At 44.3% G+C, this 22846-nt stretch overlaps 1 protein-coding gene across 1 annotated transcript in view; it reads left to right on the top strand.

The window, feature by feature from the left end:
• ANTXR1 (ANTXR cell adhesion molecule 1) overlaps window positions 1–22846 on the top strand; it is a 216110-nt gene that overhangs the window by 92841 nt on the left and 100423 nt on the right. The window contains exons 11-12 of the mRNA XM_027621494.2: window positions 9626–9695; window positions 11043–11121. Coding sequence (XP_027477295.1) covers window positions 9626–9695; window positions 11043–11121 — 149 coding nt within the window. The remainder of the gene's footprint in view (window positions 1–9625; window positions 9696–11042; window positions 11122–22846) is intronic.

Below are 22846 nucleotides of genomic sequence, written 5' to 3'. Positions count from 1 at the left end.
TTGGACCTTGGGCGATCCAGAGGCTTTTGACCACTTCCAAAACAAAGATCCCCACAGATCCCTGGGTCCCCTGATTCCCAAATGCCCACATAACTCTGATATAGACCTCATTAGGAGGTATTGATTCCCATGACTGCCCTGCATTTTGTAGACAGCTCAGAGAGATTTGGCTACTTGCCCAAGGTCACAGAGCACATTAGTAGGGAGTCAAGACTTGAACCCAAGTTCAAGAAAAAAAGCCCTGGACCGGGGAAGAAAGAGCCCAGGCTTTAGCGTGTCAGTGTATGTAGTTGACTCTACATTCACAGGTAAAGCACCCCTTGTGATTCCCTGACTGGCCCCCTTTTCCTCGAACTTCAGGAGTTTCATGTTATCTGACAGTGTTCCCCTTTGCCCCTGCTTTCAGAAAGAGCTCTGATTTTGCCAGTCATTTCTGAAGTGGTTCCTGCCAAGACTGTGTTAGTGTGTGTTCCCATCATTAAGGCCCAGACAAAAATATCGTTAAGTGGAAATTTACTGGAGTGTTGCCTGGTCAGACAAAAGCCCCAGTAATCTGGGATAGGATGGAAATAAATGGGGAGTTGCCACCCCACAGTAACTAGGTGGTAAAGATTTTCATTCTGGGGCAAAAGACCTTCTTGCAGGGGTGAGTTGACACAGCCCAAAGTTAGCTATGGCAGTGCCTGATAGACTCACCCTTGACCTTGTCCCTGCTCTACCATGCATGCAGTTTGCCTCCAAGTGAAAATTCTAAGCGACACATGAACTTAGCACGCACTGTGCTTCTTTGAGGCGTGGTTGGAGGAGAGACTTGCTTGTGAACTTCCTGAGACTGTCATTGCCCTAGCCCTGCCTGTCCTGATGGGGAAAGTTGGACCCCTCTACTTCTGCACCCAATGACTGGACTTCCATGAACCCTGCTTGTCCTCACATAACGCTCCTCCTTTGTCACTTCAGTGGGATGGTGGAGGAGAAGAGGGCAGCCACAGAGCTGGGCCAGACTTGTGAGAACCCCAGGCAGGCTAACAATCTATGCCTCCCCCTTCAAACTGACATTCTTTAAATATTTTCTCAACACCCATTTCGAGGAAAAGGTGGATGCTGCTGAGGGAAAGGAAGAAAAAGAATGCTATCTGTGGGTCTCTTCTCCGTGCACTTCAGCTCTGGCCCCCAGCATGCATACTGCAGCAGTTCCATAGCATCCACTGTTATTCAAGTGTGTGCCTGGGGTCTCCATCCCACCTCTTCTCTGAGTCTCTATAGAGGTCTCTGTTCTCTAAAAGCAGTCAGTATTGATCATCCTGATTGTATGGAAGCCTCTAGCCATTTTGGTAGGCTTGCCCCTCCATCCCAATTCCAAAGGTAAAACCCTCCCAAACCTAATTGTGCACAGCTCCAAGAGTTTGTGTGTCAGGAGACACACAGCTTGTGCCTGAAGCCACAATTGTCTTCAACCAAGTAAAAACAAAGCTTTAAAAAATATATTTATTCTTAGTAGATGATTACAGCTGTCTTGAGTGCACCACTTACTCTGACCTCAATTTTTAAAGGCTGATGCTTTGCTTAGAAGATAATTTGTAAGTTTTATAAATGTCAAATGGTCAAGAATTTTTTTGGTGTAGATTTATTGAGAGGGGAAAATAATTTGCAAGAGTCCTGGGCCCATTACCTTCATTAAGTTGTCTTGCAATACCTACACCGCCCCTATTACCTTCAGATAAAGATGAATGCCAAATACCATGACGTTATGTGTAGTATGATTCCAATTATGTAAAAAATAATATGCATAGAAAAAAAAATCCTGAAATAGCATACCCCAAAGCATTAACAGTGTTTATCACTGGAAGTTAGGATTACCAAGGATTTTCATTTCTTTTTTATACACTTCTCTGTCTAGCTCAGACTTCTCACTTATTTCTCACACTCACTTTTCTGAGTCTTGTATTGCTAAACACGTATGACCTTTGTAATTAATAAAAATAACAGAAAATATGAGCAGAAAATCATTTACATCCTGAGAAATCAAACTAATTGTGCCGAGGACCAGTTCCGGGAGCCAGTGAGCCTAGACCCACAGGGGTCACACCATGTGTGGGACTGGGAAATGCATAAGCCCAAAAAAGACAATCCAGAGACCAGCAAGGCTGCTGGATCCCGTCCCTGCACTCTTCTGGGAAAGGACTCATGGTCCCTTGTTTTTTCCTTCTCCTGGGGCCCTGATGGAATCTTGATCCTCATGTACACAGTGACCAGGATAACACACTTCATTATCTTCTAAGACTGCACTCAGTTCTGAGTCCTATATTGCCGTTTATAGGGAAGGTGTTCCACTCTACATCCTTCCTGCCCACATCAGTTCAGAACCTTGGCAGCACTCTAAGTCCCACTTCTGGAATGCCCCTTTCAGTTATAAAGCTCCCCCAAGCAGAGTGGCTCAGGTGCTATACCACCTACCACCAGGAAAATCTGGACCTATGAAGCCTGCATAGGGGCACTCTTCCTTTCTCCAACCAGGTGTCTTGCAATGAACCTCAAGCTGTTTTTCCCTCCTCTACCCATCACTTTATAACACCTCTGAACATTTCTGAACATTCTACCCATACCTGGGGGCTGTGGACCACCCAGTAATATCTAAAGGACCCTCTACAATGGGCAATATATATATATATATATATATATATATATATATATAGCCATGATAGACATTATACCAGGATTTCTTACCTTGATACTATCGACATTCAGGGCCAGATAATTCTTTGTTGAGTGGGGGGAGAAGGATGCTTTGTGCAGTGTAGGATATTTAGCACCATCTCTGGTCTCTGCTCACTGAATGCCGGTAGTACTTCGGTCCTAGTATGACAACCAGAACTGTCTCAGACATTGCCAGTTGTCCCCTGAGGGACAAAATCACCACATCGGAGAAGCACGGCCCTATATACATGTCCACAGATCCTATTTGGATAGATGACTTTCTTCTTGTCACCCCTCTACCATCTAGCCCTGACACAACCTGGTAGGTAAGTCGCGAGACATATTCAGTTTGCACACATGTTCACATCTTCTGTTTTTCAGGTGCCTCAGAGACAATGAAGCTAGCAGTACCCCGCTTTAGTAACAAGAGTTGACATGTCAAGTGCTTAAATGCTGAGCACTTAATCCTATCATCTCATTAAAATTTATATCAATTTATGAAATGAGTATGATTCACATCTGATCTCTCATTCCCGAGATCTCTGGGTTGCAGTTAGGGTTATGTAGCCAGCAGGTGACGGAGTTGTGATGGAATTCGAGCCCAGGCTCTTAACGAGCTCATTGTTTCTCCATCCTGGTCCAACCTGCTTCCAGAGAACAGGAAAAGAAACCAAAAGATATATCCTGGATACCTGTAACCTACAAGAACTGGTAAAATAGTTATGTAAAGGCCCAGGAAACTTACCTGGAAACTGTTGGCCAGGTTCGACTCGCCAATGAGGGCTTCCAAGGAAACCTTGCAACAATTCCAGGCCAGGGAAGAGGGAGGTAGATGTGAGCCATGCCTAAGGAGGATGGTGGCCAACTCTGGCTTCAGCTGGGCATGAAAGGACATTATAGCGGATGCGCTGTGTTCTGAGGATTATTCCCAACTCGGCCCCACTCACCAGCACTTCACTACCATCTTTTCCCGTTCTGTCTTGACTCTTGTTTCTCATTCCTCTGACCTCAGAACCACTGTTCACCCTTTCCAAGTAGAAGCCATTCTCTCCACTTTCAAATTCCTTGCTTTGTCCCTGAATTAGAGTTTAATGTCTTCTGTCAAGAAAATCCCCAGGCTTGTTATCTCACCCATTTATGAAAACTTCCCCACCCAGGGCCTGACACAGAATATGTGCCCAATAAATAATAATTTCCTTCTACCCTAAGCAATGGGCTCCATTTAGCTTTGCAGTAAAATCCCCGTGTTTGTGAATTATCATTGCAGGAACCCCAGGAGGGCAATCAACTACCTCCTTTCTGGCTGAAGCTCCAGAGAGCTCAATCCAGATGCTTTGAATTTCACTAACTTGGAGTCCTGCTGAATATCATTTTATTTCAGGTTTTTGCACAAAGCCTAACTTTTTAAAAAGATGGTTACTTTTGAAGTCAGCGAGAAGATAGAAACATCCAGCCTAGCTCTAGCCTGTCTGTTCTCCCTTCATTCAGACACATTTCCCAACCAGCTGATAATCTGGTGCTGAACAGTTATGCTTGGCTTAGGGATGCCCTGAAAATGCTCCCTAGACCCAGTGGAAATTGGGAGAAAGCGCAGGGTGAGCTCATTTCGTCCCTAACCTTCACTATTTTGTAACAGTAGGAATGTAAACTCTACTTTGGAGCTTACATCAGCTTTTGGAGGGTTTCAACAAGCACCCCCAGATAAGACTAAAGGTTTTGCTTGTCCTTTTGACCAGAAATAAATATTTACATCAAGAAAAGATTGCCAAGGCTTGAAAAATATTTGAATTATTTAATCAGTCCTATAAAAGGATTCACTGTGATTGGTGTTTGAATTAGCTAATGAATTTTAATCCTGGTTTTATCCCAAATCCATTAGATAGTCACCAACTGCAGGGAAGAATTCTGGGAATTTCTTCAATAGTCTCAAAAGAATTACATTGATTCAAGGTCAAAACCTGGGAATGTATGTACTTGAGTGTATGGTTCTGGAACATGGGTTCATTATAGTAGATCACTGTCTCTCAAAAGGTGCCTGAACCTCCCCACAGAGCTTTTCAATCCTGATCCCCTCCGATAGGAGACAGTGTTCTCCAATCCTGCCCACGGAGCATCTTAACCGTTTGCTTCCAAAGTGGCCAGGTATAAAAAGACTTGGCTCCTGGTGTAGGTCAGGCTGTATCACAAAATCAGCTGTGAGATAATAACAATGTGAAATGGCTAACTAGTTTCATTTAATTTAACAGTTTAAATTACATCTGTGAAAAAGCCAGCTGGGTTGACCTTGGGCAAATCACTGCAACAAAACCTGGGTTTGAATTTCAGCCTTGACATTTACAAGTGGTGCAACACTAATTCAATTAACGAACCTCTCTGAGCCCCAGTTTCCCAAACTGTAAATGATAAATAATAGTAATGTCAAACGAGACCATGGGTATATAGTGTTAGACAAAATCAGTATAAACATATAGATTTAGATGATATGTGGATATAGATGTATGTGTGGGTGGGTACTCTGCCCCACTCTGTGTCCTCTGTTCTCATCCTCAGGAATGCCCAGTTCTCAAGCCTCGGGTGTTTGGCAATTTGGTGTAATGACGCTCACTGAGCCCCAAATCCTGGTTTAAATCAAGCTTGTGTTCAATTATCAGACTCTTGTAGACAAATGTTTTAGATTAACCTATATACCGAATTCTGAAGTATCTTTGGTAAAAGGCAAGGAAATTTATATTTACAGATCATCTAAACATTCCCTTAACTTCTGGTCTCAAACTCTTGCCCCCCCCCCCAGTCTTCTCCCCCTGTTGCCCACGAGCCAAGCGCTGGTCTCCTAGCTCCTGGTCTCCACCCCGCTGCCCACTCAGGGCTAACCAGCAGTGAAATCGCTGCCCAGTGGACAGAGGAACTGGGACTCGGTCGCGCTCGGAGTGGATTACGGTCCCCCCAACATCCCAACACCACTGGCTTTGGCGGAGGCAGCAGCAAGGTTGGCATGGCCCCTGAGCCAAACGTGGCTCAGCCGAGGGGGAAGGCTTTGTGCCCTGCTTCCCAAGAGGACATTCCAGGAAGGAGTCAGATGATCTGAGTTATGGAAACCAAATGGCCCTCCTTTGTTTAGAGAGAGAGAGAGAAAGAAAAAAAAAAAAGTCACTCATTTTTGTGGTAAAGCGAAAACAGGCTCCAAACCAAACACTCCCTCTCAGAGCAGAAAATGCCAGCTCCCCAGAGCGGGCGCACAGCCCCAGAGGCTAAGAAACCGATGGAAGGCGGAGTCAGGCCTGAGTTACAGCCCCCGCAAAGTGTCCTCAGTCCTGCCAGTGAGGTTTGCCTCTGCTTTGCTCCAGAAATACTTGGTCTCTCAGGCAGGAAAGGAAACTGAAGGCAAGACAAAGAGAAGTGTCTAAGTGACCTAGGCCAATCTTGTCCTCTCACTCTTTTCCAGTTGGGATGGAGGGCGGGGGAAGAGCGCTGCAGAGAAGGCCCTGGAAGGTGCGTGGGCACTAACAGCCCCCTGGGCACGCCGAACCCTGAGGCTCCCTTGTGTCACTACAGCGCACCATCTCTGACTTGGATGCCCACCTCTGCGTGACCAGCACTTCCCACAGAATGCAGCCAAGAGTCACGAGGCCTCCTGTGGCCACTCTGTGGCTGCCCCGTGGCTCCTTGGGCTGGCTCTGTGGGCGGGCATCTGCACTCCCAGGTATTGCTAGTGCATGTGCTGCAGGATAAGCCGTGGCCAAGAAAAAAATAGAGTTTCTAGTCAGCCATGCCTATCCCAAGTTGGGTTTATTCTCTAACACAAGCCTTTCCTGGAATGGAGAGGCTCTTGGCAAGGGAGGAAAAATGGAGAATTGAGTTCTAGTCCTGGCTTTGCCTCTCACTTGCTGTGCAACCATGGGTCATTGTCACCTCTCTGAGCCTCCATTTCGCATCGGAAAGTGAGCCCAATGCCCTTGCCTTGCCTCGGTTCGCAAGGTTGTTGTAGAAGGAGGTAAAGCATGGCAACAGCCAGACTGCCTGGGTGTGGATCCAAGCTCCCCTGTGTAACACGGGGCAAGTTTCTTCACCTCTCTATGTCGTGCTTCACCTTTCAAATGAAGGGAATAATATCCTTCCCTGGTAGCACTTCTAGCAGGTTAAATTCGATGATGTGGCTTATGCAAGGTGCGTGGAGAGCGCCGACCCACAGCATGGCCTGCATTAGTCTTGATGGCATGATCATCACCAGAGGCTGGGAAGTATCTTGAAAACAAAAATGCTCAGTTCGGGCATTGTGTGATCCGCCAACGTCATCATAAACTTCCTAGTTTCATTCAACACACCTCCACTGTTCCAGCAATGTTCCATGATCTGCGAAGATTAATTCTACATATGAGGAGGGACCTCCAATACTTGTTGTTTTTAGGAAACATCCCCAAAGCCCCACCATCGCCTATAAGGCCTCGGTCATCTGGTCCTGCTGCCTTTTCTAGCCTCATTTTGAGCCACTGTCTCACTCAAATTCACCAGCCTTGTTGGCCTTCCTTTAGCTCTCAAAGGGCTCTGGGCTCCTTCCTGCCCCAGGATCTTTGCAGGGCCTCCTGTCCCACTCCGTGTCCTCTTCGCCTAACCACAGGTCTCAGCTTATATCGCCTTTCCTCAGGGAAGCATTTCCTGAACTCCCTTCTCTTTCTTTCTTTGTGCTCACCACAATTATAGTTAAATAGTAACTTGTGTCATCTCCAGCATGTCAGCTCCTTGGGCAAGGTGCTTTCATCTGTTTTGTTCATTGCAAGGCCTAGCACAATGCCTGACATGTGGAAGATATTCGAAAGAATATATTTTTTAATACAAATGAAAGTGCTTAATAACTGTCTCCCCTGCAGCTCCTACAAAACCCATGAAATCAGAGACCATGTTTCTGTTCTCAAAGCCTGTGTCTCCAGTTCACAGAAGGCCTTTAATAAATACTTGTTGAATGAATGAATGATTGGTGAATGACTTGGAATAGCCTCCCTAACTTTTCACCATTTGAAGATCTCCCTAGACATCAGAGAAGACTGTAATGGACCATTCTCTTCCTCCTCCTTCCATGGAGACACCGTGCTTGGCACTCAGACATGTCCTCTAACCCTCACCCCAGGTGGCTCTGCTCCTTCAATCCAGGCAGAGGGCACCAGCCTTCCTAGTCCGCACTCAAGCAAGTGTTTAGTGTCAGCCACAGTCCCAATGTCATTAGAGACATCCGTTTTGTAACAAACGCTGATAGGAGAATACCATCCTTCAATTATACATGTATTCCTTTCTTCTAGGGCAGGCATTTGTATTCACAGCTTGGTTAAAGGGACTCATATTATTCATCGTCATATCCCCGCAGGTCCTACCACAATGTTTGGTACAGAGCACGCACCCTTAAATGTTGCATCATGAAGGCATGAATACTATATACTGACTAGTTAGTAACTTCTCAGCCCCAGAACCTGGGACACAATGAAATTTTTAAGGAGCTTGAGATGAAAGCTTTCTTTTTTTCACCCACAGAATAAGAGCAAGAACTCTCCACCTCCAGACTCCCCCCATTCTCATCCATCTTTCACAGCTATATCTGCTGCAACTCCCAAAATCATCCCTTCAAGTTTTTTTTTTGCAAAAACCTCCGAAGTTCTTTTCATAGCTAATAGGCCTGTGTCCAAACTCCTACGTTCTCACGCAAAGAATTGAGACCAAATTTCTTCCTATACTGATCTTTTCAAATCCTACTTACCTCCAACCCTAGAATATATCTTTTGTTTGCTCTGCCTCTGTTCATGCCATTCCTCTCACCAGGAATACCTCTTCCCAATCTCTCTGCCAAAGCACATCTCAAGTGTTGTGTTCCCTGTCACCTCACCACATCACCCACCTAAAGAGAGCTCTCTGTCTTCTGAAGCTAAGTAATATTTTGGCTTAGCTACTTCTTGTATGTGTCAGAAAGCTTTTCCTTCTTTAAAAAATTGAGAAATAATTGACAAAAAGCATTATATTAGTTTCAGATGTACAACCTAGTGATTCAATATTTGTAAAGAAGGTGAAATGATCACCACGATAAATCTAGTTAACATCCATCACCATACATAATTACAAATTCTTTTCTTGTGAAGAGAACTTGTAAGATTTACTCTCTTAGCAACTTCCAAACATGCAATACAGTATTATGACCTAGAGTCACCACACCGTACATGACATCCTCATGACTTATTTGATAACTGGAAGTCTGTACCTTTTGACCATCTTCACCCATTTCACCCATCCCCCACCCCTGGCAACCACCAATCTGTTCTCTGTTCTCTATGAGTTCATTTTTTTTTTCTTTTTTAGATCCCACATATAAGTGAGATCATACGATATTTATCTTTCTCTGACTTATTTCACTTAGCACAGTGTCCTCCAGGTCCATCCATGTTGTCACAAATGGCAAGACTTACTAACTTATGACTGAATAACCTTTGTTGTATGAATACATGTATATACACATGCCACATTTTCTTTATCCACTCATCCGCTTAGGTTGCTCACTGCACATCTTGGCTATTATAAATAATGCTGTGTCAACAAACTTTCTCCATGAATGTGGCTTCTCTCTCAAACTAGACTCAGACCTGAAGTTCCCTGGGGACCAGTCTTATATCTTCTGGATTCCCCTCAGTTATGCCTAGTCAATGGTAAGAGCTCAGTCTCTATTTGTTCACTGATTGACTCAATTGGTTGTATGAGGTCAGGGACTAGTAGCTTAGCAAGAGAACCTTAAAGTTCATTCACTCGAGCGGATTTTATGGCTCAAGACCAGTGTCTAGTTCAGAGTTACTGCTTTTCTCATGTCTCCCAGGATTTGGTGGATGGTCTCTAGGAGTCACTGAACATGAAATTGTAAAGTTGCTTCACTCTTCTTAATCCAGTGACTTCCTTTTTACAGATGAGAAGCCCTTCACTGTGGAAGACACTTACTTGCTGTGTCCAGCACCTATCTTAAAAGAAGTTGGCATGTAAGTTTCCACCAGCAACTGAACCTCACAGCCAGGGAGGAGAGAGGAGTAGAAGGGACAAAGGGAGAAGAAAGAGTCTCTCTTCGTTGTTGTCACGCAGCCTTGTCTAGACCTCGCCAGGTAGCAATGATGGTGCCAGTGCTTCCAGTGAGCAAGGCACCAGGACAGATGTCTTATAAAGAGTACCTCCCTTTATCCTCCCAAGCTCCCAAAGAACCAGATGCTCACATCATCCATCCCAGTTTTACAGATGTGGAATCTATGGCTGAGAGAATTTAAATAGCTTGCCCACGGTCACACTGCAGTAGTGGAAGGGTCTAGTGTCCAACAAAGGTATGTCTCACTTAATCATACCTACCTTTCTAGAGCTCACACTTCCCAAAACCCTCCCAACCCACATTATCTCACCCTGTCATCATAATTGCTCTGCTGGATGATTATCTCCTCCTTAGACATAAGGAAGCACAGAAAGGAAGCTCAGAGGGGTTAAGAAGAGTGGGTTCAAGACCCCAGGTTCAGACTTCTGGGCCAAGCTCAATGCTCCTTCCTCTGTGCCCCTGCAGGGCATCAGATATCTGTTGGGTGTTCATCAGAGAACACAAACTCGCTTCTCTGTAAACATGATTGGAACAAGCTGAAGAGAGAATGGTGGCTTTGAGGAAAAAATATTAAACATGTTCATCTAACTTCTGCTTTCAATCACTTGTTCTAATTGTAAAGCCTCCAAGTCTGGTTGCCTAACACTGACCTTCAAGTCCACTGGTTCCACAAACTAACCCTGTGTCCATACTGCCAAAGACAAGCAAAACAGAAGCTCAGGTTTCAGTGAGTCTCACAGAGATAGAAGGAGGGTAGAAGGTCAGTCATCCACTGCTGTACCTCCGTGAGCTTGTCAGGGTGGTAGCAAACCCCCTCATCAGAATCAGTCACGGAGAGCCCGGTAACCACAACAGAACATTCAGTTTACAGTTTGACAAGTGTACGCCCACAGACGCAAGCCACGTTTTGGGAAAACTTCTTCCTACGACAAGGTGACCGGTGAATTAAATGGTAGCAGGCTTTGCCGGTTCAATGCAACTCGCTACCACATAAGACGGGCTGAACGCAATACCTTGACACACCAGCCAAGGGTATCCCGACATCTCTCTAGAATGTTAGAGCATACGGGTGGGCCCTAGAAGCCATCCTCCACATTTTACAGAAGAGACCCACTCAGGCCCCCAGGGGAAGAGACCACAGTCCCCGGGCAGTTAGGAGCAGAGCCTGCAGGGGACTTAAGCGTCCGGCTCATGACCCCTTGCTCCTCGCGCACCATGCTGAGTGTCTCTGGCTCCCTTGTCATTGCAGGAAAGCCGCACTTCAGGTCAGCATGAACGATGGCCTCTCTTTCATCTCCAGTTCTGTCATCATCACCACCACACGCTGTGTAAGTCATCGCCTTCCCTTTCCTGAAGGCTCTATTTGTCATTCTCGTTGCCTGGAAGTTTCCGGTTCTGCATTCTGTTCACTGAGCTTTGATCCCAGCCCCGCAGGGCCAGCTGTAGGCTGGTTCGGGGGCATGTGGGACCCGCAGAGGGTATCGGGAAGGCCTGTGTTGGGTTTCTCCAACTGGTCCACTTCTGTGACCGAGAGTGAGACCTGGACGCACCGGTGTGTCCAGGTGGTAAGACAGGGCCAGGGTCTGTGCAGTAGTGAGGGGGGACATCCAGACGGACTGGGTCTAGGAGGAAAAGTGCAGAAAGAAATTGGACGGCGCACCCAGAAAGCACATCTTAGGGAGCTTTTCCCTAAACAGAAGCAGGGCAATAGGGCAGTAACTAAAAGGCAATATGGAATATAAGGAGAGTCTCATTTAGAATGGGAGAAATTGCAGCTTGTTTATATGATTGTGGAAATAATCCAGGAGAAAAGGGAAAATTGGTGAAGCAGTGTGGAGGCGGGGGGTGCGATGCCACAGGGATTGTAAGGCAGGAGTGGATTGTATTCCATCAGCTCCTCAGACACCCCCCTCTCTGGGTCCTTAATAGCAGGTGGTTTCTATTTCTGGTTACACATAAAATCACCTGGATGACTTTTTAAAAAATTACGGTGCCCAGTCCTCTTGCCGGGCCAACTGAAGCAAAGCCGGGGAGTGGTGGTTCCGAGGCCTCCTGGGGAGGTTCTCAGGTGGCAGGCCTTCGGCCAGTGTAGCTACTCCCTCACGCTGGCAGGATCTCAGAGCTCAGCCTATCAGAGGGCTGCCAGGGCTTAGTGGCTCTTCTGCAGATCTCAGTCCCTAACACGAGCAGTTCCAAATTAACCTTTGTCTGAATAGTCAGGAGTTCTAACCAGATGCATTTTTTTCCATTAGATCATTCTAAAGGCTAATGTGTTTGGCCTAATGGTCAGCTTGGGTGGATACTATGGTCACGTCCTGCCTGGGCTTTGGAGGACGTGTCATTAGGACCCCTCGGTAATGGGGGATTGTCTCCCTAACACTGTCTCAGCTGGACAAGAGATAGCAGGCATGCCCTGAAGTCAGACAAGATCAAAATGGGGGATGGGAGGGATGGGGAGGCTGGGTGATAGACAGTGGGGAGGGCATGTGCTATGGTGAGCGCTGTGAATTGTGTAAGACTGTTGAATCACGGACCTGTACCTCTGAAACAAATAATACATTATATGTTAAAAAAAAAAAGAAGAAGAAGAAGAAGATAGCAGGAAGGGAAGAATGAAGGGGGGAAATCGGAGGAGGAGACGAACCATGAGAGACTATGGACACTGAAAAACAAACTGAGGGTTCTGGAGGGGAGGGGGGTGGGGGGATGGGTTAGCCTGGTGATGGGTATTAAGGAGGGCACGTTCTGCGTGGAGCACTGGGTGTTATACACAAACAATGAATCATGGAACACTACATCAAAAACTAATGATGTAATGTATGGTGATTAACATAACATAATAAAATTAAAAAAATGAATCATCTCATAAATAAGCAGGAGGTCCGGCCTCATATTGGACAATTTTCCCTCTTAACTTGCCCCCTGCGCCTCACCCACACACACACACACACACACACACACACACACACACACACACACACATTTCCATCCTGTGGTAGGAGCAAATCAGTTTTCTTGAAAGCAGGGTAAGCCAGTGCAATGAGGATAGACAACGGAAAAGTTTTACTTGACGAAAGTAAGAAAGTAGGGTTGTCACAGAGAAGTGTCACAACTGAGAAAGGTCCATGTCTCAGGCACCCCTCAGTGGAACATCAAATCCGGAGACCAAATATGAAAACCTTTTGGAGAAACGGTGAAATTTCTTTAAGTGGACCCCGCCTGATTCTTTTAGAAATTGACCCTTCTGGAACTTGCCAACCTGCAGGAAATGATTAAAATACCCCAAATTTAACAATTCCATTCCAGATTCCTCCCTGCTTTTGAGTGATCCAGCAGTTTGGGCCTGTATTTCTCATTATGTCTGACCATACCACAGAGAAACAACCATGCCCTTGAGGCCACAAGGGCATGGGGAGGAGGAAGAGAAACATCTCAGGAAGTTTTGCAAACTTGTGGTATGGCAGCTACAAGACTAAGACTATGGCTTAAGTCCTGGGCCCGTAAGCTAAGAAAAAAGGTGTCCTTACTATTGTACTGCGGAATGAAAAGAGTTCAGAGCTAAGTCCCCTCTACCTTTCCAACTCCGTCTTATATCTCCCTTACCTGAGTGCCTGTCACTAAGTTTTCTGCTCACTTGACCCTTGGCAAACACCACCTCATTACATCTTCTGCATTATTGCCCTTTTCACTTGAGAATGCCATGTGTCTACAACAAAATTACGAACACCCTAAGATTTGAGATCCAGGACCATTCATTCATTTATTCAGCAAATATCCATTGATCATGTATAATGTGCCAGGCACTGCCCTGGGTCCCTGGAATACATCAGAGAGCACTACAGAGACAAAGCTCTCTGTCTAGTGGGGAAGGGCAGAGGGAGAGAAAGCAGACAAGAAACAAGAAACATAACAAATGAGTTACACACTATGTCAAAAGGTAATATATGCTACAGAAAAAAGAGAGCCAAGTAAGACGACTTGGTACTACTTGAGTGAGTGTAATATAAACAGAGATGCATTGAGAAGGTAGCGTTTGAGGAGAGATTTTTGAAGCTGACTGCGAGGCTACTGGGGGAAGAACATACCAACCAGAGGGCCCCAGGGCTCAGACCTCAAAACCAGAGACACTCAGTGTGTTCCAGAAGAGCAGGAAAGCTGGTGGTCTGTCAATGGAAGAGATCCAGGGAGGCGAGTGGGAGGTGGTGAGGTCATGGGGAGGGAGAGTGGAGGGTCTTGCGAGAACTTTGGCTTTTGCACAGAGGAGCACCATGAGCTGACTTGGATTTGAAAGATCACTCTGGCTGCTGGAACAGCCCGTGGGAAGACAGGGATGGAAGGACTGTGACTGGTTAGGAGGGTTATGGCAATATTTCAGGCAAAAGATGACGCTGGCTTGACTCAGCAGGGAGCAGTGGAGATGAGAGAAGCGGTCGGAGTTGGGTATACCATGAAGGCAAAGCCAGTGGATTTCCTGAAGCATTGGATGTAGGGCTTGAGAAGAGAGGCATCCAGCGTAGTCCCATGGGCTTCAGCCTAAGTACCTGAAAGAATGGAGTTGCCCTCAATGGACAGGGGGAAGACTGAAGGAGCAGATCTGGGGTGGAGGAGGAAAATCAGGAGGTCAGTTTTGTGGTCGACTAGTTGTGTGGCCTTGACCAACGTGTTTAGCCCCTTTGTGCATCAGTTTCCTAATCTGTAAAATTAGAATAATAATACTTTATCTCTCTTTGCTGCATTGTGAATATTAAATGGAATGGTAGATGGTAAGTGCTTGGTAGAAGGTCTGGTAGGGAGTAAGTGCTTAATAAATGTTAGCAGCTATCATAGTAGAAGCTTAGTCAAAATTATTGAACTAACTGGAAATTGTTTCCAGAGAGTTGGTTCCCACTTCAGAGGCCTGTTATAATAAAAGGAGTCTCCTGAGATAAGATGGATCCCTAGGGGTCCATGTCTGTCACTCAGCCAAGCGCAGGTGATTGAAAGGAGGCAGACAAGATGGTCAAAATCATCTAGGGGGAAAAAAATGGGTCTATAGTCAAACAGAAAATCCCAGTCTTCAATAGGACCCTCCACAGAAGCTCAAATTTAAAAGACTGAAGCCATCACTGGACAAAATAGAGATGCAGGTGGAATGTGTGGCCATCCAGGATATGACGTAAGGTCTTGGACTTGCGTTAGTTTCTTCAGCAGCTGGTTTGGAGGACAAGGTTTTTAGATCAGAAGTGATCCCCTGGGTCTGAGTAAAGGGTTTAGGCTTGTCAATGCCAGTCACAGCCTGCCCCGTCCATCACCTGGAACCAAAAAGAATTTTAAAATATGTAGTTGAGACTTTCCTTTCCTCGCTTTATTTGGTGCCCATTTGGACAACCGTGCCATAGCTTTCAAGATCCACAATGAGTAACTATTGTCCCTGCCAGGAGCAGAAATTCCATGAAGTTTTACAGGAAAGAGTTTTTTCCATCCAAGAGCTAAAAGATTCCTATACAAATGGTAAACTTTGTGAGCTCCAGGACTCCTGGACTCTAGAAAAAGGTCAAACATCCAAAGTCCTTTCACCAGCATATGTAAATACAACCCATCTTTAGCGTCTCCACGGGCCTCCCTCTTCTTCCCCAGCCTCTAGCCACAGCGGGGAACATCACGACTATGGTGCTGCCTTAGGGGAAATGCTTAAAAGAAGTTTGTCTTTTTGAAAGCAAAGCAAGCAGATGTTAGCACCTTAAAGAATTTTTCATGAAAGATGGTCTTCTTTTACATAAATCCCTTCCAATTTTATAATTTCCCAACCAAAGTGTGTAAAAATCAAGAGAATCTCTCAGCAAGTATTTCTTGAAGTCCTACTGTGTCATCACCGTTCCATTTACATTTTACAAAGTTGTTACCCGTCAGGAGCGTAAAATCCACTTGGAGAAAGAGCTCAACAAACATATAAAGGACCGTGTAAATAAAGAACGAGATGGTGGGAGCCAGGTGTAAATGCTGTAGGATTTCAGAATGGGGAAGAAGGAGCGAATTCAGGAAGAGACAGGAGGGCTTCATGGAGGAGACAACCCAAGTGGTGATTTGAAAAATGATAATTTCAGGTGAAGAGGCAGGAAGAGGCTGTCGGCTAAAGAGAAGCCAACCCGAGGAAGGACTAGGTATGCCTGAGAGCACAGTTAATTCATGGTCCCTCCCGGGAACCATAACTTTTTTTTTCTTTTCCTCTCATCTTGTTTCAGTTTCTGGTGCCTTCTTAATTTGGGGCCATTTCTCAGGTTGGCAACTACTCACTGAGGATGCACACTCTGTGCCCTCGATCACCCTGTATGTAACAATGAGGCCCAGCTGATACCCTTCCCTATTAATTATGATCAGGATTTGATTGATATTGGTTTCCACTGGATTAGAGAATCACCATCTTTGAGAAAAGGAAAGAGACCTGAAGTTTGACATAAGGTTCTAAACTCAACATTGAATCAGTGGAGAACCCTGTCTTTCCCCTACTGCTTTATATGAAAAGCAGCCGGGCTACATGTGGCAGCAAAAGGTTGAGCACATTGGAGAGGACCCATGTCAAGTCACTGTTCGAAGAAATTCTTTTTGAATGAAAATTAAAATGCAACAAACTCAGCCCTGAGGCATCAAAACTGGAACAATGGCTTTATAATTGTAGCACAACAGAGGAATTAAGAATACAGAACAGGAAGTCAAAGTCCTAATTTCGGATCTTAACCCCTCCTCTTTGTAGGGTGTTCGTGGGCACCTTTACCTGAGCCCGTCTCTGGGCCTGTGTTGCATGGTCGTTGCAAAGATTAAAGGCAAAGTATATTAGGGTACCTGGTGGGCTGTCCAAGAATGACAGCTGCTTACCAGTTTATTGACATTCTCTTTCCTTGCCAATAAAAGTCCAGTGGCCTGTCTCATGAAAAGATTTGCTGCTCGGGATGCCTGGGTGGCTCAGCCGGTTAAACGTCTGCCTTTGGCTCAGGTCATGATCCCAGGGTCCTGGGATCGAGCCCTGCATGGGGCTCCCTGCTCGGTGGAAAGCCTGCTTCTCCCTCCCTCTGCCGCTCCCCCTGCTTGTGTTCTCTCTCTAACAAATAAATAAAATCTTAAAAAAAAAAAAAGATTTGCTGCTCATGCCCTGTAGAATATAAACAGGCAATGTTTCCCTGATTAAGAGTTATGATTCCTTTTGAGTCCATGATAAGCTTGTATGCTAGGAAGAGGCTGGGGAAAATTGTGAAGATGTTGCCTGTAGGATAACAAGGGGAGACACCAGTAAATTAGATCTGGTAGAAAGTCAAATAGGATTAGGCTGCAGTTTCTTCACTATTTTTGAAAAAAGGAATTTCTCAGTAAATGAACCAAGGAAACAGGAACGAACATTAGGGGAATACTTAGACTATTTCAAAGAATGGATTAAAACAAGTATTTACTAAAGTTTGTGCATTATTACCACATAAACATTCCTATTATTATTTAAAATGGTCTGGATTTGAATGGGGATTGAACCTGGTGTTATGGGGATGAACGTGGTGTTACTGCCCAAGGATTTTTTTTAACCATTTCATCCTTCAGATTTTCATGAATTCAAACTGTTCTTTTCTGAAACTACTGGTATTTTTCTACTGATATTTGTTTGAAAGGGAGAGAAAGAGAAACACCAACGATGCACGGGCATGCCGCCACCCATGACAAAGAATTATCTAGTCCAAAATGTCAGTCATACCAGTCTGAGAAACTCTGAAGAATCAGAATTTCTTGGAGGGAACCCAGGAGTCTGCATTCTAATAAGCTTGCCAGGTAAATCTTAAACACATAAGACTCTTATTATGCTTACCTGATACAAACTGTCCTCCAAAATTTACAAAAAAATCATTAAAATTTATTTTAAAAAAATGATTTATTCTCTTGATTCACTCCCAACCTCATTCATTTAAGAATCTCAAGATTTTAAAATCAGACCTTCTCTTTTATGTTCCTTCTTTTGGACAGTATTTTCTGGTATAAAAATAAGAATTTGCTGAAAATAATTTTAGCCCAATGTGACCAGTCTAGGGATCTTTTCCCTTTTGTGTTGCCAGGCAAAGACTATAAAACTTTCTCTCCAAATGCCCCTTTTCTATGTTCCAAGTATTCCCTTTGCTTCCACCTCTCACAGTAAGGCTTAGTGAGCCAGAGAATTGTCGCTCCTTGTTTCAGGAAGAGAGGGCCCAGTGAGCATCAGTATTGTTTTTAACATTTTATGGCTCCCAATGTCTCACAAAAGAGTGGGCCTCCAGCTACCATACAGAGATAGGGTATATGTCGGGCACAATTGGAGACTTGGAGTAAAAAACAACAACACAGATATTGAAAAGAAAAATTGCCTCCCATGCACAGTGTAGCGCATGTGCTTCTTGAGGAAAGAACAAAGATTGTGTCTTGTTCACCATTGCAATCCAGCACCTGGCACAATGCCTGCACGTAGTATTCAGCAGATAGTTGGTAATTGAATGAGCGAATGAATGGATGAACTCAGTTGGGTCATACTGAGATCATGATGGCATCTGCTGGTAGGAGAGAAAGAGAGCCAGAATACAGCAGGATTAGAACAGGGGCCACTGAGCTGGTTGGGAGATAGTCCTCCTAAGAGGATGGCCAGCAACCCAATGTACACATCCGAGGAGCATGGGGAGCTTGAGCATGATTTAAGAGGGACAAATCTGCCAGCTGAGAAACTACAACCATAGTTGTTACCCAGACAGGGCATAGTCAAAGACCTCCTCAGAACAGCACCAGCTCCACTAGGAGAAGACTCTTGCCAGGGGTGCAGACCTGGAGAAGGGATCTAGAAATAGCCCATTCAACTGGATCGAGATTCAGGGGAGGCCGCCAGTCCATGGAGGGTCTACAGCACAAGGCTGGGAGTGAGGCAGAACCATAGCGACTGAGAGAGAATCTAAATAACTATATTTGCTAAGCCCAAAGAACACAAAGACGTAAGACAAGTCTGGAAGGAATTGCAATTTAATGTGATAAGTTCTTAACTAGAGAATTGAGCAATGCCTCGTGAGAGCATGAAGTAGAGTGTCTGGGGAACCTGAGAAGAGAAGAGACGATACGTGAACTTAGAAAGAAAGAATAGGCAATTGCTAAAGGTATGGCCTGGGTAAAGGCATGTTTTGGGCCACTGTGGCTGTGATTGGTTGGGATGGAGTATTAGGAGAACAGGTCCGAGACAAAACAACAGGGACCGGTTGGAAAGGCCTTCCCTATCTGCCACAGTTTGGAGTTTCTTTAATATTTAATGTAAACGTCATGCATGGTGCAGTTTTCATGTTAACTTCCAATCTTTCCTCGTTCAAGAAATAAATGCCTCTTATCTTCAGGAAAAAAAAAAAAAGAATCTAAGTAACTGTAGAAAAGTCGTGACTTGGGGAGCATTGGCATGGCCTGAGCTCACACTGAAATACCAGAAACTTAGGCTGTGTCAGCACACCCATTCTGTCAGGGCTGGCTCCAAAGGGGGTGTGCTGGCCCTCACAGTTGGAGGCTGTGGTGGCTTTACCCAGGAGAGGCTACAGAGAGGGGGTAAGGACCACCTCCCAGAACTGCCTTCAGAGCTCTGTCCTCAGCACCTTCCCGGGTTCACTTTGCAAATCAGTTCAATCCTGTTACTTATTTCTTTGACGTAACTTGGAAAGATGCACATCCAGCCTGGTTTTGAAGTCATAGGATTATGTAGGTAAACAGACAGTTGGCACGGCTGCCCTTGCCAAAATTGCTCGAATTTCACCAGCCTGGTAGGGAATGAGTCCAGTAGCCTGTGCTGAGTGGCAATCTCACTTTCCAACATAATAAAATATTATTGCATGCTCCTCAGAAAAAAGTAGAAATCAGAGAAGACTTTTTTCTTCTATTTCTTTTCCAAGGTCAGCAAAAACAGTCCATAAATCAAAATAGGTAGCTATCTTTGGGGTAGATACTCCATACCAACACCTGTAAGAATGTGTGTCTCTTCAGTAAGGAAAGATGTATAGGAAGGAGGTTGTTGGTGGAAAACTGGGGTCAAATATCAAGATCAATGTGTATTAAAATAGTGCTCTAGGCAAAATATTAAGGACCCGAAGAAGAACCTGCATGCCCTCCAGAACCCACAACATAGGTGCCAAGATATAATATACACTCCAAGAGGTATATATATTTTACACTTTGGGGTACAAAAGGCAAATATCATGTGGGCGCCCAGAAATTCCTCCATCCATCCCAAAAACTCACGAACCTCCACACAGGCCTTCGGATAAGTCACTTGACACAGGCACTACACACTTTGAGGAGTGTCTACTTACTGGACTTAGTGGACTATGTGCCAGTTACCCAAAAGGGTGTTCTCCACCTTCTTGCAAGAGAGAGCTGGACAAATCATTCTAGAAATTCAGGGAGAACAAGTAGGCAGCTCATGATTTACTCAGCCCAAAACTTCTTTTTTTTTTTTAAATATTTTATTTATTTATTCATGAGAGACAGAGGGAGAGACAGAGGGAGAGAGAGAGAGAGAAGCAGAGGGAGAAGCAGGCTCCCAAGGAGCAGGGAGCCCGATGCGGGGCTCGATCCCAGGACCCTGGGATCATGACCTGAGCCGAAGGCAGACGCTTAACGACTGAGCCGCCCAGGCGCCCTCAGCCCCAAAACTTCTATCCCATGAGTGTCCTTTTCCCAACAAGATCCTCCCCGAACTGTTTCTCAATTCTAAGACATGGCCCCTGGAGAAGACAAGTCCTTTCTAAACACCTAGTCGAGGAGGGTGGGGCCGGGACCCACACTCTCACTTTACCCTATAGCTTTCTTCATCCTAACGTTATTCAACTTCCCGTCCAATTCACTCCCACCACCACCTCTCTCTTTGCTCATTTAGCCCCCGTCTGTTCACATAGCCTGGAAGAGTAAGAGGAGATTAGATAGAGGGGAAATAGGAGGCTGACCTTGAAGAGGATTTAAATGCCAGACAGGAGGTGGAGCTTGGACAATGGGAAGTCATTCAAAAGAAGTGCAAAGCGTTATTTTAGGAAGATCAATCCATCATTTGCATGTTCCAAGTATATTAACAAAATAGCATTAAGTTACATGCCATTGATTTATAAATTTGTTGATTTGGAAAGGAAATAGTCTCCATTACTTTTGTGTTATCTGAAGGGAACTTTGTACCAAAAGTGGCCAACCCACAGTCCCAGGGCTACAAGTGACTCCTTAACATTTAGTACTCAGCCCTGAAAAAGGATGGCCCTTACTTTATTATTGCTGTAATGATAGGTAATATATCCTTTGAAAGATGTGGTTTAACAAAACACAGGGGAAAGACTGGTTGGAGAAGAAAAGTGGGAATAAACATGGGCCCTGGGATCAGATCGATGTGGGGGCTGAAATCCTGGCCCTTAAATAGCTGGCCTGGTGCACAGTAGATATCCCGAGTTAGTCCCTACCCTGTGCTATACGCTCTGTAAGAATCAGCGCAGTGATGTGGTCTCCAAAGAGGCTCTGGCTCCTGAATTAACGGAAGTACCGTATCTATGACGAAAGAAGCAACAGAACCTCTGAACGTGGTGGAGGTAAAATCTCATTTGAGTATTGTATGAAATACCAAGACGCTTCAAGGGAAAGCCTAGAGAAACTGAATATTTGAAAGGTATTGCCAAATATGGTAGGTTACATAGAATATTCTACGGAATTGGGACTCTGGCCTAGAGACAAAGGAAGACTTGATGGCTGTTTTTAGTATTTGGAGGGCTGTCCTGAGACAGGAGTGTCTGCTTTGATTGTATAGATTCAAGGAGTAGAATAGGCTGATAACCAGTTTGTGGCTCAGTTTTTAAAATGGTCTACATCATTGGCTGCTTCAGGGGGCAGTGAGCTCCCTGTTCGGGTTGTATTCAAGCACAGCGACTTGACAAGTTGGCAGAACTATGTAAATGCCATTCAAGCCTCAGACAGGCAGTTGGACTTAGCTTTCAGACTCCTTCCAGCACTGAGAGTCTGTAATTCTAAAACTAAAAGTAAGCTGGCGAAGGAGTAAGGTAAACATTAGCAGTCCTATATAGTAAAACAACTGAGTTTAGCTTTTATATTCTGAAAATAAACATGAGATCCTTTTGCCAGTGACACTGGAGATGGTTTGTGTTAGTGCAATTCAAATTGGCCAACCTCCACCTAATACAAAAGAGATTATACTTCAGACCAAAGTGTGCTCCTTCTGAGCTCCTTCTGAGAACTGCTTGTTTCAAATAACCTCAAAACACACCTTCTCATTTACAAACAATTGTAGTTACTAGTCATAAATCATTCTCATCTCTTTATTAGTTAGTCGCAGGAAATCCATACATAATTCAAGGTCTTTTTCACAATATCTAGTACTTTTTATTATTATTATTTTAACAAGATGACCTGTGGTTTCTCATACTGTCATTAGAAAGGGCAAAAGACCACAGGAATATCAGAATGCAGAATTCAGATATCAAATGTTGTTTGTGAACTGAAATAAAAATAGTTTGCCAACATCTCTATTTTGATAACCCTTGTATGCATATCTTTTCAAATATGTTTTGGAGGATTCGAGCTGATTTGTTTTTCTTGGATGTTTGAGCAATTGACTTTCAATATTTTTATCTCAAAGCATTTTAAAGAATGGTTGCCCTAAGTTTGAAATTTCTTTGTTTTGAGAATAAGTAAGAAAAAAATATTTTCTGAATCTATGCTCTCAAGAAACTCTGTGATAAACACATATAAGATAACAATATTTATTTTTAGAAATAAAACCTAAATCCAAATAATCCATAACCAAGATAAATATAAAGGACCAAACTCAGCAGTTAAAAAACACAGAGACAAATTGTATTTAAAAAATATCACACTGTATGCTGTTTACAATAAAAAATACATTCAATAAATATAAGGTTGAAAATCAAAGCATGAGAAAAGTTATATCAGAAAAATAACAACAAAAAGCTAGTATAGCTATATTAATATTAGATAAAACCAACAAAAAAAGTTATTGGTATAAAAAGGACCATTACATAATGTTAAAAGGAACAC

The sequence above is a fragment of the Zalophus californianus genome, chromosome 8 (assembly GCF_009762305.2).
Source record: "Zalophus californianus isolate mZalCal1 chromosome 8, mZalCal1.pri.v2, whole genome shotgun sequence".
Classification (NCBI taxonomy): Eukaryota; Metazoa; Chordata; class Mammalia; order Carnivora; family Otariidae; genus Zalophus; species Zalophus californianus.
The sequence above is the reverse complement of the archived record's forward strand: the minus strand, read 5'-3'. Positions and strand labels throughout refer to the sequence as shown.